We start from the raw sequence: 17,309 nt of genomic DNA on the forward strand, positions 1-17,309 counted from the left end.
TACGATTTAAATACAACATACCAACGCACGGCCCTTGAAGCCATCACACCTAATATGGTTGAAAAGTCTTCTAACCAAAGACGAAACGCGTCCCATAGTGGTTGGTGTGTGTTGCTACCTTTGGCTTTCCTTTTCCATTTGCATCTTGTTGCGGGACACCCTAGTATACCACGTGCCAGAGGAAAAAAAAAATTGGCGTGGATGTCCCCTATAAAGAGGCCTTTACGTCTGCGTGGCGGCCGACTTCCACGTCACACTCCCCACTCCTAGTGCCTTCCTGCGACAGGAGGAGTTGGGATTAACTTGGGCACACCGTTCGGCAGACCAGCGACAGCAATGTGAACGTGTGGTCTGCCATGCGCAAGTTTTTTTTTTGTTTTCAGTTGTTCTTATTGTCCCTCGTTGGAATGGTCAATTACTGGATCCCATTCTTACAGGCTGGGGGAAGCGGTGTTTATTTCACGGCGGCTTCCCCGGGCAAACGTTGGAGAACTGGGGCTGCCTTTTTTATATGTGGCCCGATGGCTAACCCCAGCTCTGCGAGGGGGAACCTGCCGAGAGATTGCAGACCTGATGCAAGTGATTGTCAGGATTTATGAAATACATCCATACCCAAGAGGATGGGTTTCATAAACCTGCAATTACGGCATCAGGCAGGCCACCGTAGCATGTTTCCCGGTACCTGAAAATAGAGGAAGAAAGGAATATTAATAAATAATTGCGGAGAAATGATGGAACGATATTACCTTATGGCCTTCTACCAAGAGCCACGAAGTAAACAGATGGTTTTCGCCCAGCTGACGCGTAGAGTTGCCATTGCGTATGTTATTTGCCATTGCATATGGCGAATTACTACACTGGGTGAGATTGTTGTTGGGCGGCTATACGACGATAAAGCGGTTTTCATTCATATAAAGTAGCCGCTCCAAACGAAAAGATTTAAGAGAATTTAAATGTTAGCTATTGGGTTACAAATGTTCTAAAACCGGAGTTAATGCATAAAATCAATATGGCTATTAACTCAAGATGGCTAATTTTTATGATTGAGTGAGAACAAAGTAATAAAAGAGGGTTAATTAGGCATTTTGGCGTCAGTTGAAAAGAAAAGTGCATGACATTATATCTGAGAGATGTGTATTTAAATTTGAATTGCAAAGTAATAATAAGGAAGAGGTTAGTGTTTTGTTAAGTTAACAAAATCTTGGGCAGCGGTCATTAAGGAGACGTTTTTTTTGTTTAGAAAATTCCAGTGGGTGTTTTGTGTGTCGACATAAGTCGTTTTGCTGTTTTAATCGAGACTGTGAGAAATAAATAAAGATACCAAATAAGATAAAGTGAGTTTTTAGGTTATATTTCTATGACCGAAAGGTGTTTTAAACCCTGTTATTTGCAGATAAAGCCTCCTGGACGAGAGGAGGCGAAAATTTTGTTGGTGCAAGTGGCTGGGTTAAGGCTAAAGTGAATTCCCCCCGATTCAGAAACACACATTGAACGGTGATTACCGCAAACGCCACCGTTTCATCTGGTGGTTATAAAGGTAGGCCGCTTTTTAGTTTATTGTGCCCAAAAGAGGGCGAGAGAGGAAATTCCGTCCGTTGTTGTCCAGACCGAGAGGTTTGGTTGGATGAAAAATCGTTGGTCAACGTTAATCCAGAGGTGCACAATTGTTGCCATCAGGCTATCCAAATTAGGGGAACTATCCCAGTTATCTCTGGAAAGCGGAATCGTTGCTTGTATTCGGCCGTACACTTTTGTTTTGGTGATGGCAAAAGGTACCACCAGTTGAACACCTCCAACGACTTTGAATTTGAAATTATATGAAGTCACGCACACATACTAACCTTTACTTTGAAAAGGCGAATTCGACTGATGACGAAACGTTTTATTCTCCTCCCGAAATAGATGATACCGAAAGATTAAAACCTTGGGGTTATAATGCAATAGTAATCAAACTTTTCATTACCTTTTTTTATGTATGTGGATATTGACATGATTATTATATTTTGATTTTTTAACTACCTTCTACTTTATTTTTACCACCATATTTATTTCTTACATTATTATTTATTGACCATTTTTTTATATTTTTTTCATATATCCTAAGTTTTAGCTTACGTTTTTTTTTACTTGTTTTTATGTGATAGAATTTGCAAAACGTTCATGAGTACGCGTTTGTAGGGTGTCTATTCCCAACAGTGTGTCCCTTCTAAGAGAGCTCCCTTAGGTAGGCCAGGCTTAACCGTTTTTATTTATATTAATTTGATTATCCTTCTTTGCAAGTTCTAGTGTTCAGTGTTCGTTTCATGTAACAAGAAAGTTAAAAATTAGAAGATTAAGTTAATTGATTTAATGCTATAATTTAGTTAAAACTCAGTACTGTCAGTTTATTGTTGATGATTTTGATAAAAGAAAGACAGGAATCTTAATACGAATTGCGTTGGTTTTAGGCCTTTATATTTTAAATAAAATTTATGATGTTGTGACTTGTTTAAAAAAAAAAAAAGAAATATGTTGTGCTAAATTGTGGATATAAGGGGGGTGTCAACGTGAGGTAGGTGTGGTGGCTTGAGCGGGATACAGGGATCATGTTTGAAGAAGGGGATGTCCACATGACCATGGTAGGGCAGGGCGACTGGAGGTTTCCATCTACCTCCCACTTAGGAAGAAATCTGTGCTTGTGTGTTAGTGTTGTCTAGTTTGTTAGAACATTTTTATTTATTGATACGACCCCGGGGCGAAAGATGATGGGATGGGACCTCCCCTGATAAGGCGACGAAATCTAGCCGGTGCCCAAATCATTTTTGGCCGCAAATAGGGGCCTCGTAACAATATGGCGCCCAATGGAAGATTTTCAGCATTTTTGTCAAATGTTGTGTTAATTATGTTTGTGTAGGTCACCAAAGCACAAAGTAATAGCCCATTTCAATTAAAGAAATAGACCAACACTGAACCCTGATTGGAAAGTGGAGAGGTTCGAAAGCTTCGTAACCGTTTTGGAAATTTCAAAAGCCCGTTGTACGAAGAGCCGATACTTCAAAACTGGAAATGAAGGAGGACGTGAATAATCCAACAACAGGAGGATTTAGTGGCATACTTTTTTATGTGAAAATGTATTTTGCACTAAGCATACTGTGTCGTTATTTTTGTGTAGTGTTAGTTACAGTTTAATGTTGTGTCCAGATCTATGTTAGACCTGATAGCCGCTCTAGATAGGATTTAGAGGTCCGTTGTATCAGGCAAATAGGTATGAAATTGGCATCATTTGCAAGATATTGGTGTCGAAAGCACGAAAAAAAAAAAAAAATTTTTGTTTTGTTTTAATTTTGATTTCCCAGATTTCAGACTGGTGCTCGAAAGAGAGTCAATAATATAACCCGTACCCACCACTACTCACGTAAAACCCCCGAAAATAATATATGTGTTCTAGATAAGAGAAAAATAAATACTCTAAATAAACTAATAATTTAATATAGGCGTTAAAATTATTGTCCAATTAGAGAAAGGTTATGAGCATTCAGACTCGATCCCAGGCGAAAAAGAGAAAAATTCCTGAAAGTTTTGATTCAAATAATTCATTTATAGAAAGTGAAGAGAAAAGAAGTAGATACGTTACCGATATGTCTGTTGGAAACCAGGCTAGTACAAGCCAAATCACCGATTTGTCTGGGACAATAAGATCGGGGACAGGCAACAACAATACATCGGGTCCATCAGCTGGTGGGACACCGATTGGAGGGGCCAGGTCTGAACCGCCAGGAAATGGTAATGTAGAGGTCCTTAGGCAACAAAGAGCCCTCGAAAACAATGTTTGTATGATCCAGAATGAATTAGGTGGTTTGAAGAATACAATAGGACAGTTATCAGAGGCTGTAAAAAGGTTAACTGAACTTACCTTGAATCGGAATGTACCCAGTTCACCGGCATCTAATTCTGGCTTAGGGGGCTTGGACAATTTGTCTGCACCAGAAACAGGAAATAATGGCAACCGCCCAACCAATGGCAATTCTGTGGCAGGTTCAGTATGTAGTCATTTTCCGAATGATACACTGAGGGAAAATAAGCGTGTGCGAATAGACAAGTTGGGACTAAGGTTTGATGGCATTTCAGGGGGTATTTCCGTTGAAGAGTTCGTGTATCGTCTTGAATACTTTCAGGGACAGTACCATATTCCATGGGCAGAGATATTAGGGGATTTTTCTTTAATAGTATCCGGTCCAGCCGAGTCATGGTATTGGCTATCCCTGAAAACGAATAAGTTTTCGGATTGGCCCAGTTTGAAGCATAGTTTGTTAAGCCAATATCAATCCACCAGATCCAATTTTGAAATAGTGACAGAATTAGCTCAGCGTAAACAACAACCAAATGAGTCTATTGATACATTTTTCCATATTATGGGCCAGATTAGGGCTAAGTTAGTCCAACCTATATCCGAATATGATATGATGAAGATATTAAAGAAAAATGTTAAAGAGAGTGTAGCGAGAATTATTTACCCCATTCAAGTTTCGTCCGTTGAACAGCTGAGAATAGAGTGCAATGAAGCGGAGAAGAATTTTCCAAGAAGGGAAATAAGACCTGTACTTCCATCTCGGCCAATTCGTCAGGTCAGCGAAATATACGCGGAAGGTTCATCCGAATGTGACCACGAATCTTCTAAATGTGAGGAAGTATCCGCCATACAGTTCATCCGAAAAACGAAACCAACTTTATTATGTTGGAATTGCCAGAAACAAGGCCACACTTTCAGAAACTGCGACTCCACAGAAAGAAATTTGTTTTGCTACCGTTGTGGAAAACCTGGGACTATTTCTCCCAAATGCCCGTCCTGTAAACAGGGAAACCTGAATCAGGGCGTGGAGTATGCCGGGGGGCCACGTCCAATCCTGAATTCCCCCAGATCAGAGAAATAGCATCATCATCTAAAAATAGAAATAAGAATGAAATAATAAATAACATTTTTAAAGCAAATGAATTAAATTTTAAACCTGAATTAAGACATTATATACCACTAGAAACTCGAGAGAAAAATTATAACGAGATTAGATCACGCATATTTGAATTGGATTCTGTAACTGCGAATAAAAGAAACCCGCCCAAAGTGCGCGTAAAATTTGAGAAAAAAAAGAAAGATTTTCAAGAATGTATTAGAGTCAATCAAACATGTAAGTCAAAAGATGGACCCCAGACCTTACGCAGAGGTGGAGGTTCAAGGCATTAAACTTAAAGGCCTTTTAGATTCCGGCACCTCAGTCAGTGTATTAGGGAAGGGTTGCCGAGAGTTCATAGAGAAATTAAGCTTGGACATAAAGAAATTGTTTTCGAATGTTCGAACTGCCGGTGGAAAAGAGTACAGAGTACTAGGAAAGATTAAATTAGAAATCCTATATAAAGAGGAAAAACATGAACTTGAACTTTATCTATGCCCAGATTTGGATCAGGAGTTATATCTCGGAATTGATTTCTGGAAACTATTTCGGCTGGCTCCGGATATTATTAAAGTCGCTCAAATCGACATCGATAAGGTCCAAAGGGATTTGATAGAGGAGGGAGAGGTGTATAAACTGAATCCCCATGTATTGAGTGATGATCAGAACGAACGATTGAAGGAGGTAGTAGCTAAGTTCGATACCTTTGAGGAAAAGGGCCTTGGTCAGACCAGCCTGGAAAAACATTCAATTCAATTGATTGAGGGTGCTGCACCATTTAAGGATAGATATTATCCCATGTCTCCAGCGGTACAGGCTCTTGTTTATGATGAGGTAGATACTATGCTCCGTCTGAAGGTTATTGAGGAGAGCAACAGTCCTTGGAGCAACAGGACCACTATTGTAAGGAAACCTGGAAAAAATCGATTTTGCTTAGACGCCCGGAAATTAAATAAATTAACTGTGAAGGACGCATATCCCCTTCAAAATATTGATGGCATTCTAAGCCGAATCGATGAGACATATTATATAAGCAGTGTGGATCTAAAGTATGCCTTTTGGCAAATTGAACTTGACGAGGAAAGTAAGCCATACACAGCGTTTACGGTGCCTGGACGTCCTCTATACCAGTTCAGAGTGATGCCATTCGGTTTATGTAACGCGGCCCAACGCTTGTGTAGGCTTATGGACCGAGTTATTCCACAGCGTCTCAAGGAAAATGTTTTTATATACTTGGACGATTTATTGATAATTTCTAGCGATTTCAATGAGCATTTAAGACTGTTGGAGGAAGTAGCTAAGTGTCTTAAAGAGGCTAATTTAACAATTGGGTTAAAAAAGTCTCAATTCTGTTTCCAGGAGCTCAAGTATCTAGGTTTTATAATTGGAAATGGCATGCTTAAGACGAACCCCGATAAGGTACAAGCGATTCGGATGATCAAGATACCGAGAAGCCCCAGGGAAGTCAGGAGCTTTTTGGGTACGGCGGGCTGGTACAGACGGTTTATTAAGGACTTTGCTTCAATATCAGCACCGTTAACCGACACTCTCAAGAAGGCAAAGAAGTTTGAAATGACTGGAAAGGCCATTGAGGCATTTGAGAGTTTAAAGAAGGCTTTGACGTCTGCACCAGTTTTGCGCCACCCTGACTTTTCGAAAAGATTTTTTATACAATGCGATGCATCGGAGTATGGTATCGGCGCCGTTCTCTATCAATTGAATGACCAGAAGGAGGAGCACCCTATAGCGTTCTATTCGCAGAAATTGAACGCATGCCAACGGAATTATAGCGTAACGGAGAAGGAGTGCCTAGCGGCGGTGATGGCTATCAAGAAATTTAGACCCTATGTGGAGATGATGCCATTCACCGTCATAACTGACCACGCCAGTCTTAAATGGGTGATGACCCTAAAGGATCTTAGTGGTCGACTGGCGCGCTGGTCACTCCAACTCCAACCATTTGATTTTGAGATCGAACATAGAAAGGGTTCAGATAATGTTGTTGCGGATATGTTGTCCAGGGCGCCCCAAGATATCATGATTGAAGAGATATCAGAAGAACTTCTTGATTTTGAGACAACAGAATTCGAAAGCGAGGAATACCTCGACCTCATAAAGACCATAACCGAAAACAAGGATAAACTTCCAGATTTGAAAATTGATGATGGATACGTTTATAAGAGAACCATTTTTGACCAGGAACTGGAACAGGAATGTAAGTGGAAGTTATGGATCCCGTCCGGTATTGCCCATGCTATTATTGAAAAAGCCCATAATACTCTAACAACCGCTCATGGTGGAGTCACGAAGACGCTAGAAAGAGTCAGAAGGTTTTTCTATTGGCCACATATGGCGAGCCAAGTTAAACGATTTGTCAAGAATTGTCAGGTCTGTAAGGAGACGAAGCCCTGTAATCAGAATTTGAGACCCAGTATTGGACAAGAAGTGATTACGGATAGGCCATTTCAAAAGCTTTATATTGATTTCTTGGGGAAGTACCCGCGATCTAAGAATGGTAATGCGTACATCTTTATCGTTGTGGATCACTTCACCAAATTCACTTTCTTGAAGGCTATGCGTGATGCTACTGCTGCCAATGTTATTCGATTTTTAATAAGTGAAATTTTTCATAAATTTGGTGTACCGGAGGTGATCCACAGCGATAATGGTGCTCAATTCATATCCAAAAGTTTTCAAGATATGATATCTGCTTATAAAATAACGCATATGAGAACCGCAGTGTACTCACCCCAATCCAATGCTTCCGAACGTGTAAATCAGTCTGTCATATCGGCCATAAGGACATATTTGAATGAAGACCATCGAGATTGGGATCTCTACTTATCGGAGATCGAGTGCGCTCTTAGAACATCAGTCCATTCGGCAACTGGAGTAACCCCTTTCTTTTCATTATTCGGTTACGAGATGTATTCTAATGGCACGGACTATAAGTTGGCACGGAAATTGCTATCCATGTCCGATCATGAGATATCTGATTTACAGCGACCGGATAAATTGGAAATGATCAGAGAGAAGGTGAAAAGGAAAATGCATGAGGCATATGAAAGAAGTTCTGAGAGGTATAATAAACGAGCACGCGTCGTTAGATTCCTACCCGGTCAAGAAGTATATCGCCGTAATACTGTTTCGTCTGATTTTGCTAAAGATCGTAATGCCAAATTTTGTAAGAAGTTTTTGAAGTGTCGAATCGTTAGACCTGTCGGCAATAACATGTATGAACTTGAAACATTACAAGGCAAGACGTTAGGTACGTATCATGTTAAAGATATTCAAATATAGTGCAATATAGGTTTAGTATTGATGACTACAAACTGTGATATTAGGTTAAGAATACAAATAGCTTTAAAGATTGACAAATTTTGATTTTATGTTGTATTCGTCCTAATATTACTTTTATATAAACCTATAGTGCAATATTAAAAGATATCTGTGTACATAAATTGAGTACCTGATTATTCTAGTCGATTATTTCTTCCTTTATACGTTTGTTTTGTCCGACTTTTACAAATTTTCGTGATTATACAATTCGTTTTTAATTATACACCTTTTTTCCGTAATTATACATTTTTTGTAATTATACAACTACGTTAGTAATTATACCCCGATTTGTTTTCGCGATCCTAATTCAATTCATTGACTTTAATTTTTTTATGCCAATCCTTACCCCAAACTTTCCGAACTTCTTATCATATGCAAATGTAGTGCTAGGATCAGCCAAAACCTATAACGAGATACTAGAGGGTAAAGTGACCTTGGGACAAGTGAGCGACTTCGGTACTTCCCTGACTTTATTCATGATACCCGGCTTTGATTCAGGGTGTGGGAGTTCCCCACGTTGCACTATAACTCTTCGATACCACTTCTGATTTTCCCGCACACCAGCCCTGCCGGCGAATCTCTTGTCAGGCCAGGAGTTTTGTTGCGGGACACCCTAGTATACCACGTGCCAGAGGAAAAAAAAAATTGGCGTGGATGTCCCCTATAAAGAGGCCTTTACGTCTGCGTGGCGGCCGACTTCCACGTCACACTCCCCACTCCTAGTGCCTTCCTGCGACAGGAGGAGTTGGGATTAACTTGGGCACACCGTTCGGCAGACCAGCGACAGCAATGTGAACGTGTGGTCTGCCATGCGCAAGTTTTTTTTTTGTTTTCAGTTGTTCTTATTGTCCCTCGTTGGAATGGTCAATTACTGGATCCCATTCTTACAGGCTGGGGGAAGCGGTGTTTATTTCACGGCGGCTTCCCCGGGCAAACGTTGGAGAACTGGGGCTGCCTTTTTTATATGTGGCCCGATGGCTAACCCCAGCTCTGCGAGGGGGAACCTGCCGAGAGATTGCAGACCTGATGCAAGTGATTGTCAGGATTTATGAAATACATCCATACCCAAGAGGATGGGTTTCATAAACCTGCAATTACGGCATCAGGCAGGCCACCGTAGCATGTTTCCCGGTACCTGAAAATAGAGGAAGAAAGGAATATTAATAAATAATTGCGGAGAAATGATGGAACGATATTACCTTATGGCCTTCTACCAAGAGCCACGAAGTAAACAGATGGTTTTCGCCCAGCTGACGCGTAGAGTTGCCATTGCGTATGTTATTTGCCATTGCATATGGCGAATTACTACACTGGGTGAGATTGTTGTTGGGCGGCTATACGACGATAAAGCGGTTTTCATTCATATAAAGTAGCCGCTCCAAACGAAAAGATTTAAGAGAATTTAAATGTTAGCTATTGGGTTACAAATGTTCTAAAACCGGAGTTAATGCATAAAATCAATATGGCTATTAACTCAAGATGGCTAATTTTTATGATTGAGTGAGAACAAAGTAATAAAAGAGGGTTAATTAGGCATTTTGGCGTCAGTTGAAAAGAAAAGTGCATGACATTATATCTGAGAGATGTGTATTTAAATTTGAATTGCAAAGTAATAATAAGGAAGAGGTTAGTGTTTTGTTAAGTTAACAAAATCTTGGGCAGCGGTCATTAAGGAGACGTTTTTTTTGTTTAGAAAATTCCAGTGGGTGTTTTGTGTGTCGACATAAGTCGTTTTGCTGTTTTAATCGAGACTGTGAGAAATAAATAAAGATACCAAATAAGATAAAGTGAGTTTTTAGGTTATATTTCTATGACCGAAAGGTGTTTTAAACCCTGTTATTTGCAGATAAAGCCTCCTGGACGAGAGGAGGCGAAAATTTTGTTGGTGCAAGTGGCTGGGTTAAGGCTAAAGTGAATTCCCCCCGATTCAGAAACACACATTGAACGGTGATTACCGCAAACGCCACCGTTTCATCTGGTGGTTATAAAGGTAGGCCGCTTTTTAGTTTATTGTGCCCAAAAGAGGGCGAGAGAGGAAATTCCGTCCGTTGTTGTCCAGACCGAGAGGTTTGGTTGGATGAAAAATCGTTGGTCAACGTTAATCCAGAGGTGCACAATTGTTGCCATCAGGCTATCCAAATTAGGGGAACTATCCCAGTTATCTCTGGAAAGCGGAATCGTTGCTTGTATTCGGCCGTACACTTTTGTTTTGGTGATGGCAAAAGGTACCACCAGTTGAACACCTCCAACGACTTTGAATTTGAAATTATATGAAGTCACGCACACATACTAACCTTTACTTTGAAAAGGCGAATTCGACTGATGACGAAACGTTTTATTCTCCTCCCGAAATAGATGATACCGAAAGATTAAAACCTTGGGGTTATAATGCAATAGTAATCAAACTTTTCATTACCTTTTTTTATGTATGTGGATATTGACATGATTATTATATTTTGATTTTTTAACTACCTTCTACTTTATTTTTACCACCATATTTATTTCTTACATTATTATTTATTGACCATTTTTTTATATTTTTTTCATATATCCTAAGTTTTAGCTTACGTTTTTTTTACTTGTTTTTATGTGATAGAATTTGCAAAACGTTCATGAGTACGCGTTTGTAGGGTGTCTATTCCCAACAGTGTGTCCCTTCTAAGAGAGCTCCCTTAGGTAGGCCAGGCTTAACCGTTTTTATTTATATTAATTTGATTATCCTTCTTTGCAAGTTCTAGTGTTCAGTGTTCGTTTCATGTAACAAGAAAGTTAAAAATTAGAAGATTAAGTTAATTGATTTAATGCTATAATTTAGTTAAAACTCAGTACTGTCAGTTTATTGTTGATGATTTTGATAAAAGAAAGACAGGAATCTTAATACGAATTGCGTTGGTTTTAGGCCTTTATATTTTAAATAAAATTTATGATGTTGTGACTTGTTTAAAAAAAAAAAAAGAAATATGTTGTGCTAAATTGTGGATATAAGGGGGGTGTCAACGTGAGGTAGGTGTGGTGGCTTGAGCGGGATACAGGGATCATGTTTGAAGAAGGGGATGTCCACATGACCATGGTAGGGCAGGGCGACTGGAGGTTTCCATCTACCTCCCACTTAGGAAGAAATCTGTGCTTGTGTGTTAGTGTTGTCTAGTTTGTTAGAACATTTTTATTTATTGATACGACCCCGGGGCGAAAGATGATGGGATGGGACCTCCCCTGATAAGGCGACGAAATCTAGCCGGTGCCCAAATCATTTTTGGCCGCAAATAGGGGCCTCGTAACAATCTTCGATGATTCAGCTCGTCTCGAAAGAGAAACAAACAAAAATTAGTATTGTTCATGAGAAATATGATCGACTAATGCAAAAAATAATGTCCTGGCAGTCCGGCAACAAGAATAATGTGAACAAACCCAAAATGAGGATAAAAGCTATACCATTTCAAAAATGAAACGTTGAAACATTGAGCTCTAGTATGTACCAAAATCGATATTGGCCATCCATTCGACAAAACCCTTAAAATTGAAAGTAAATCCTAACAAATTTAGTAGGAAAAGCCCAAAACGGCAACGCTGCTAATTAAATTAAAATTTAGTCTTGATTTCTTGAACCTCTAGTGGGCCCAATTCTTATCCGAGTTGGCTGTAACTTTGCACGTGGTGTTTTGCTATTACTTCCATCAATAATTCTAAGCCGATCCCCCAAATATACTTCTTGAGCTTCTAGAGTAGCTCGAGTCGCCTGAAATTTTGAATGTGGTATTTTTCTAGGACTTCTAACAGCCATAACAAGTACGGTTCATATCGGTCAATAAACTTGACAAATGCGATCCATGGTGGAGGGTATATAAGATTCGGCCGGGCCGAACTTAGCACACTTTTACTTGTTTTTTTTTTTTTTTTTTTTTTTTTTTTTTTTTTTTTTTTTTTTTTTTTTTTTTTTTTTTTTGTAATGAAAGTGAAATTGCCCCAGTCAACCAACTAACCTCTTCACTAAGACAGTTTCTGCATGAGTAGGGCATAGTCACGTACTTGGCCATATGGGAACACATTATTCATCCAACAAGTACAAATTATCTGCATATATTATTGGATTTATTATTTTATAGATCATGTTGCAAGTTATGTTCCCTCTTTTTTGCCAATATAATAATATTTTTTTTTAATGGTGGGGCACAAAGTGTTTTGTAGAAAACTGGGATTCCACACGGTTTGGTTTTGGACTTCGACGCATAAAAATCGAATAAAAAAATTTGAATAATAATTACGGGAAATCAAGGTTAGCGTTTGGATATTATTTTCTTTAGAGAAAATAAATTTAGCCACTCGAGTTCAAAGCGATTTTTGATATAAGTTATTGATGTTTGAAATCAAAGATGCCACCGGGTGGGTTTTTGACTTGCGAAGTTTAAGCCACGTTTCAGACAAAGCCATAATATGAACATTAGAGTTGCAAATACAACGGCATGCCGCAGTGCGACACCTCTTTGTGGAGAAGTTTTTACATGGCTACTATACCAAATGGTACAGTACCTCACAAATGTCGCCAGCATTAGGAGGGGATAAGCACTGAAAATTTTTTCAGATATTCTCACCTGGATTCGAACCCAGGCGTTCAGCGTCTGACAATTAGCGTGAGCTATTTTCAAATTAGAAATGCTTTCCAAAAAAAAATTGGTTCCTAATTCAATTCACCATCAATGGAAGGTCCAATATTTCTTTTACGGGACATCATAAAGGCAGTTTAATATGTGAGACGCAATCCCGAGGCAGCCGGTTGTACGTACCGGATTGACCCGAAGAAGTCCTTCATCGGCAAGGGTTGCCGCCTCAATGTACAAAACACTGCTACAACAACAACTATGTGAGAATCAAGCCATATTAACTAACAACAAAACAGAACAAAACACTAGAAGGCATAATTCTTCTCTTGTTACTATGGTGTCGCAATGGACGAAAATATGTCTGATTGTAGACAGCCACTAAAACCTAGCCAACCTATCGACCATAACATAGATGGACGATGTGTAGTTCTAACAGAATGGTGCCACTTGCATTAAGTTCATTCCCTAAAAAGTTCCTAGGTTTCTATAAATTGCCGTTGTGCATTATGGTTGGTGAAAGTACGTATGTTTAGTTAGAAACTTAGCTCTAAAAATAACTTTCTCTTGAAAGCAGATAAAGCCAACTAATACCTTTCACTTCGATTCCTTATTTAACATAAGAGAAAGTTAACAAAAGGATAAAATATATTTTGTACAAATAAAAAAAGCTAATTATAAATTAAGCTTGACTTCTAGCTGCTTTGCGTTCATAATACCGTTGGACGGCTGCATCGAATGCCTCGCCCACTGTACGTTTCTTCCAAATATCCTTAGGTTTTGTTTTTGGCATTTGAGATTGTTCGCATTCTTCAATATTCACAGACGGTATGGGCAATTGTTTGTCATCAGCTGTTGGTTTTACAAGGCTAGATACTTCGTCGGACTTTTCTTTGGTTAAAGATTTAAAATTAAGCGCGCTTTTGTTGGCATCCGGCATATTTGTTTTGTCTATTTCTTGTTTAATATCCATGGTTGCTTTAATTTTCTTATTTGGCTTTGGGTTTCTTGCAGTCTTCTTGTCATTGCCCTCAGAATCCGAATTGGATGAGTCTGAAGATGAATCGTCTATGCTGAAATCAGAATCCGCATCTATGTTGTTTGTTAAATGTTGTTTTTTATCACCAGTGTCAGGAATGCTTATATCTTTCTGTGTATTTACTTCTTCATCGGAAGAGCGCCGTTTTCTGTATGCTCGTTGTTGTGCGGGTTTTCCAGATTTGATGGGTTTATATGAAATAGATTCTTCGTTATCAATCTTGTCAGATGAATTTGCCTCGGGAAGTAATTCTGGTTTCTTGACCTCCTTAGCTGAGCCAAGTTTTTGTTCATACAAATGACGATAAAAACCATCCAAGTCCTTTTGTTTTCTTACATCACCGATGGCCTCCAGATAATCATCTCGTTTGTTTTGTTCTTCCAGTTTACGCATTTCTTCCAATTTTTTACGATAAGAAGAGGTAACAAAAGCCTCCTTATCCTTGAACTGTTCACCCTCAGCTTCCCGTTCCTTCTGTACCTGTCTTTCAACACGTAACTCATTTTCAAGCTTTCGCCTTTCAGCAGTTTCCAGAAGCTTAGTAATGTACTTAGCCTTCTTAGGTTCATTGCTTTTGACCTTTTTCTCTTCTTCTCTTTGGTTTTCCATATCATCGTACAACTCATCATATTGGAAAATTGTTGGATCTTCAGCCAGGGCTTTTTCTTGTAAATTTTTGGCTCGTCGTCTTTCCATTATACTTGGTCCAAGGGTAGCTTTCTTCATTTTCATTTGTAGAGGTCTACCTTCCGAGTCACTACCACTGCTCTCATCGAAAATTGATGGTCTGGAGACTTCACGCTGCACCGGAGGTGGAGCCGATTTCTGTTGTCCAGGAATAATAAGTCCATATCTGGAAAAAAAGGTTTGGGCGTTTGTATAATGAAAAATATATTTAAACTATACAACATAAGATAAGCATAAACCACATAATATAAAATAAATATAAAACTATATAACATATAATAAAATAAACATTAACTCATTTTTTTCTCACTGTTTGGACATGTTGAAATACAGGGGTTACCAGGCGTTGTAAATAGCGTTGTACTAGTTAGGTATTAAACAGATGTGCAAGGTATATAAATGGAAGGTAGGTTAAGTTGCCAACAACAGCCATGATACAATAAAGAGGTTTTGTAATTACAAGATAAATTGTAATTGTAACAAAAATAAAACAGCCATGATACAATCAAGAGGTATTGTAATTGCAAGACAACCAGTTGACCGACAGCAAAAAATCGAGTGCACTATGTGTCAACATCAGTGATTAGTGCAACTCTGATTTTGAGTATGTTACTAGTTCGCGCCATTTTATTTACTTATGTTTCCTGTTTCTCAACTACAAAGGCTGATAGTGGGTTTTTTTTGAGAAAATTTTCCCTAAATCGTTCTTTCGGTAGTTTGACAAGGTTACCACATTGGTTTTTTTAGCTTTCTTTGGCCAAAACGTTGCCATTTATAAAAAATAATATGGCACCAACCAATTTATCAGCTGCTAACGTACATGTTTACACACAAATGTGAGTGTCTCGACCGTATCCAATTTCATATAAGTTATTGCAATTTCAACCAAAACCCGCCCTTCGAAATGAATAAATATTGAAACACAAAACTATCTAAAAAGAAACTATATATATATTTATATTCACACTGACCGTTATAATTTGCCCTTCAGGGGGGACTGAGATACCCATCAGTGCCCTGGACGGCCCGCCCTAACCATGGTATCCATTGTCTTACCGTTGTTGTTTACCCCAGTATCGTCATCCTTGTCCTCTCTTTACAGCATTGTGCACTTCTCTTCCTTACTTTAATAATTATTCCTACATGATGAGATGACATCTAGGGGAAGATGAATTTCATGTCAAAACGTTATAAACGGTGAGTATTTTATAAGAATAGTGCAAAATTCCTAGTAACAATTCAATGGCAAGTAAAAATCAAGAAAATAATGATCCAAAATAAAAAACAAAGCAGTTCATGAAATTTTTTTTCACATACAACAAAAACAAATAATATTTGAGAATCCAAAAGTAATGAATTATTCTCCCTCTTTTGCAAGCTGGGCAATCTCCGGTGTCTGGGCCTTCTTGTGGGATATAGGTCTTTTACTGGTGTTGGTGCGTTGAGGCCAACGCTCTCTCCCTCTCTTGTCTGCCCGTCCGTCTATTGGTGGTAAGTATATGTTTCTGATATGTATCGTATTTTCCGTAAATAAAAGAATTTTTTATGAGTGTATTTTCTTCTTTTCCTAGAGGCCTAAATTCGCAAAGCAAACGACAAATGGTGCAATGGCTCCTTTCTACCTAAGAGTTTATTTAGTTTATACCCCTGGCCCTAGGCTGAGCTTACCTTAATAGCTGAGGACAGCGCCCTTTCAATCCCGAGCTGATATTGGCCTGCCTAGCCTCTTTGTTAATAAATGTTACCTTATTTTAGTTGTTGGAAAGAAACCTGTCTGAAGGTTCTGTCCGTCCGTAGGAGTCTTCGAATGCGTCCCGTAAATGTATATAAGAAGAAAGGGGCTACCTAGAGCAACGGCGTCTGATGACCAGGGCTTTTGATGCTCGAAAATCCAGCAATGGACAAAAGCGTCTCCTTTGGTGTTTATTACTGGATTTTTGTCGCTACTTAGGGCTTAATTCCTTTTTATTATTTTTGCTTACTTTTTTATTTTATTTTCAATTTTTTCTCTTTTGTTAATGTTTTTCTTTCTTTTCATGTCTTGCCAATAACTTTTCTATTTCAGTTTCTCAATTTGTTTATTTATTATTTTATTTTTTTTCAGGCCTTTTACATTGCTAATTTTTTAATTTTTCCGACCTTTTAAACTTTTATTACTTTACCTTTTAAAAAAAGTTTTTTTGGTCTTTTTTAGCCTTTTTATGTTTTTCATTTCTTTTAACTTTTTAAATTATTTCTTGCTTCCCTTTTTACAATTTAGTTTAAGTCTTTCTCAAGGCGGATTTAAAAAATTGGTCTCACGCGAACAGCTGTGCACAGCAGGTCAGGTTTGACGGTATTAAGTTGATAGATTTTTGTTTGAATTCTCTTTTGTTATCTTCTTTTCCGCATATTTTCTGCTTATGTACGCACACGTATACACACTTACATTGTTCGTTTAAAATAAGCACAAAATTCAATAAAAATTTTAAAATTTTTGGTTCTTTTTTTTCTTTCGTTGTCGTTGCTAAACTTCGCCTCCACCTCCTTGTGTTGCCGATTTCCAATCCAAAAAGAAAAATCCTCCATCCGACTTGGCTTAGATTCGCCTCTATCATCAAATTTGACATCCAGCGAGCACTATAGCTAGCACATATGGTGGTGGCCATAGTTGTCAGCTGGCTGTTTCTTTCGTTAGCATGAGGCGAATTCCAGCCATCAGATGGCGCTAGAAGTCTCCTAATC

The 17,309-nt window shown here is 38.6% G+C and overlaps 1 protein-coding gene and 2 long non-coding RNA genes across 3 annotated transcripts; 2 read left to right on the forward strand and 1 right to left on the reverse strand.

Annotated features, from left to right (window-relative positions):
• The first annotated feature begins 649 nt into the window (after positions 1-649).
• On the forward strand, positions 650-1,412 carry LOC131996805 (uncharacterized). The gene is made up of 3 exons (XR_009398008.1): positions 650-1,173; positions 1,241-1,334; positions 1,394-1,412. It is a non-coding gene; the product is annotated as an uncharacterized LOC131996805 (long non-coding RNA).
• Positions 1,413-9,366: 7,954 nt separating this feature from the next.
• LOC131996806 (uncharacterized) lies at positions 9,367-10,129 on the forward strand. The gene is made up of 3 exons (XR_009398009.1): positions 9,367-9,890; positions 9,958-10,051; positions 10,111-10,129. It is a non-coding gene; the product is annotated as an uncharacterized LOC131996806 (long non-coding RNA).
• Positions 10,130-13,454: 3,325 nt separating this feature from the next.
• LOC106080856 (nuclear speckle splicing regulatory protein 1) lies at positions 13,455-14,976 on the reverse strand. The gene is made up of 2 exons (XM_013242455.2): positions 14,896-14,976; positions 13,455-14,751 (listed from the first exon to the last, which is right to left on the reverse strand). Exons 1-2 carry the CDS (start codon positions 14,904-14,906, stop codon positions 13,542-13,544), a joined length of 1,221 nt encoding a protein of 406 aa, XP_013097909.1. The 5' UTR covers positions 14,907-14,976; the 3' UTR covers positions 13,455-13,541.
• Positions 14,977-17,309: the final 2,333 nt, after the last annotated feature.

The sequence above is a fragment of the Stomoxys calcitrans genome, chromosome 4 (assembly GCF_963082655.1).
Source record: "Stomoxys calcitrans chromosome 4, idStoCalc2.1, whole genome shotgun sequence".
NCBI classification, from domain to species: Eukaryota; Metazoa; Arthropoda; class Insecta; order Diptera; family Muscidae; genus Stomoxys; species Stomoxys calcitrans.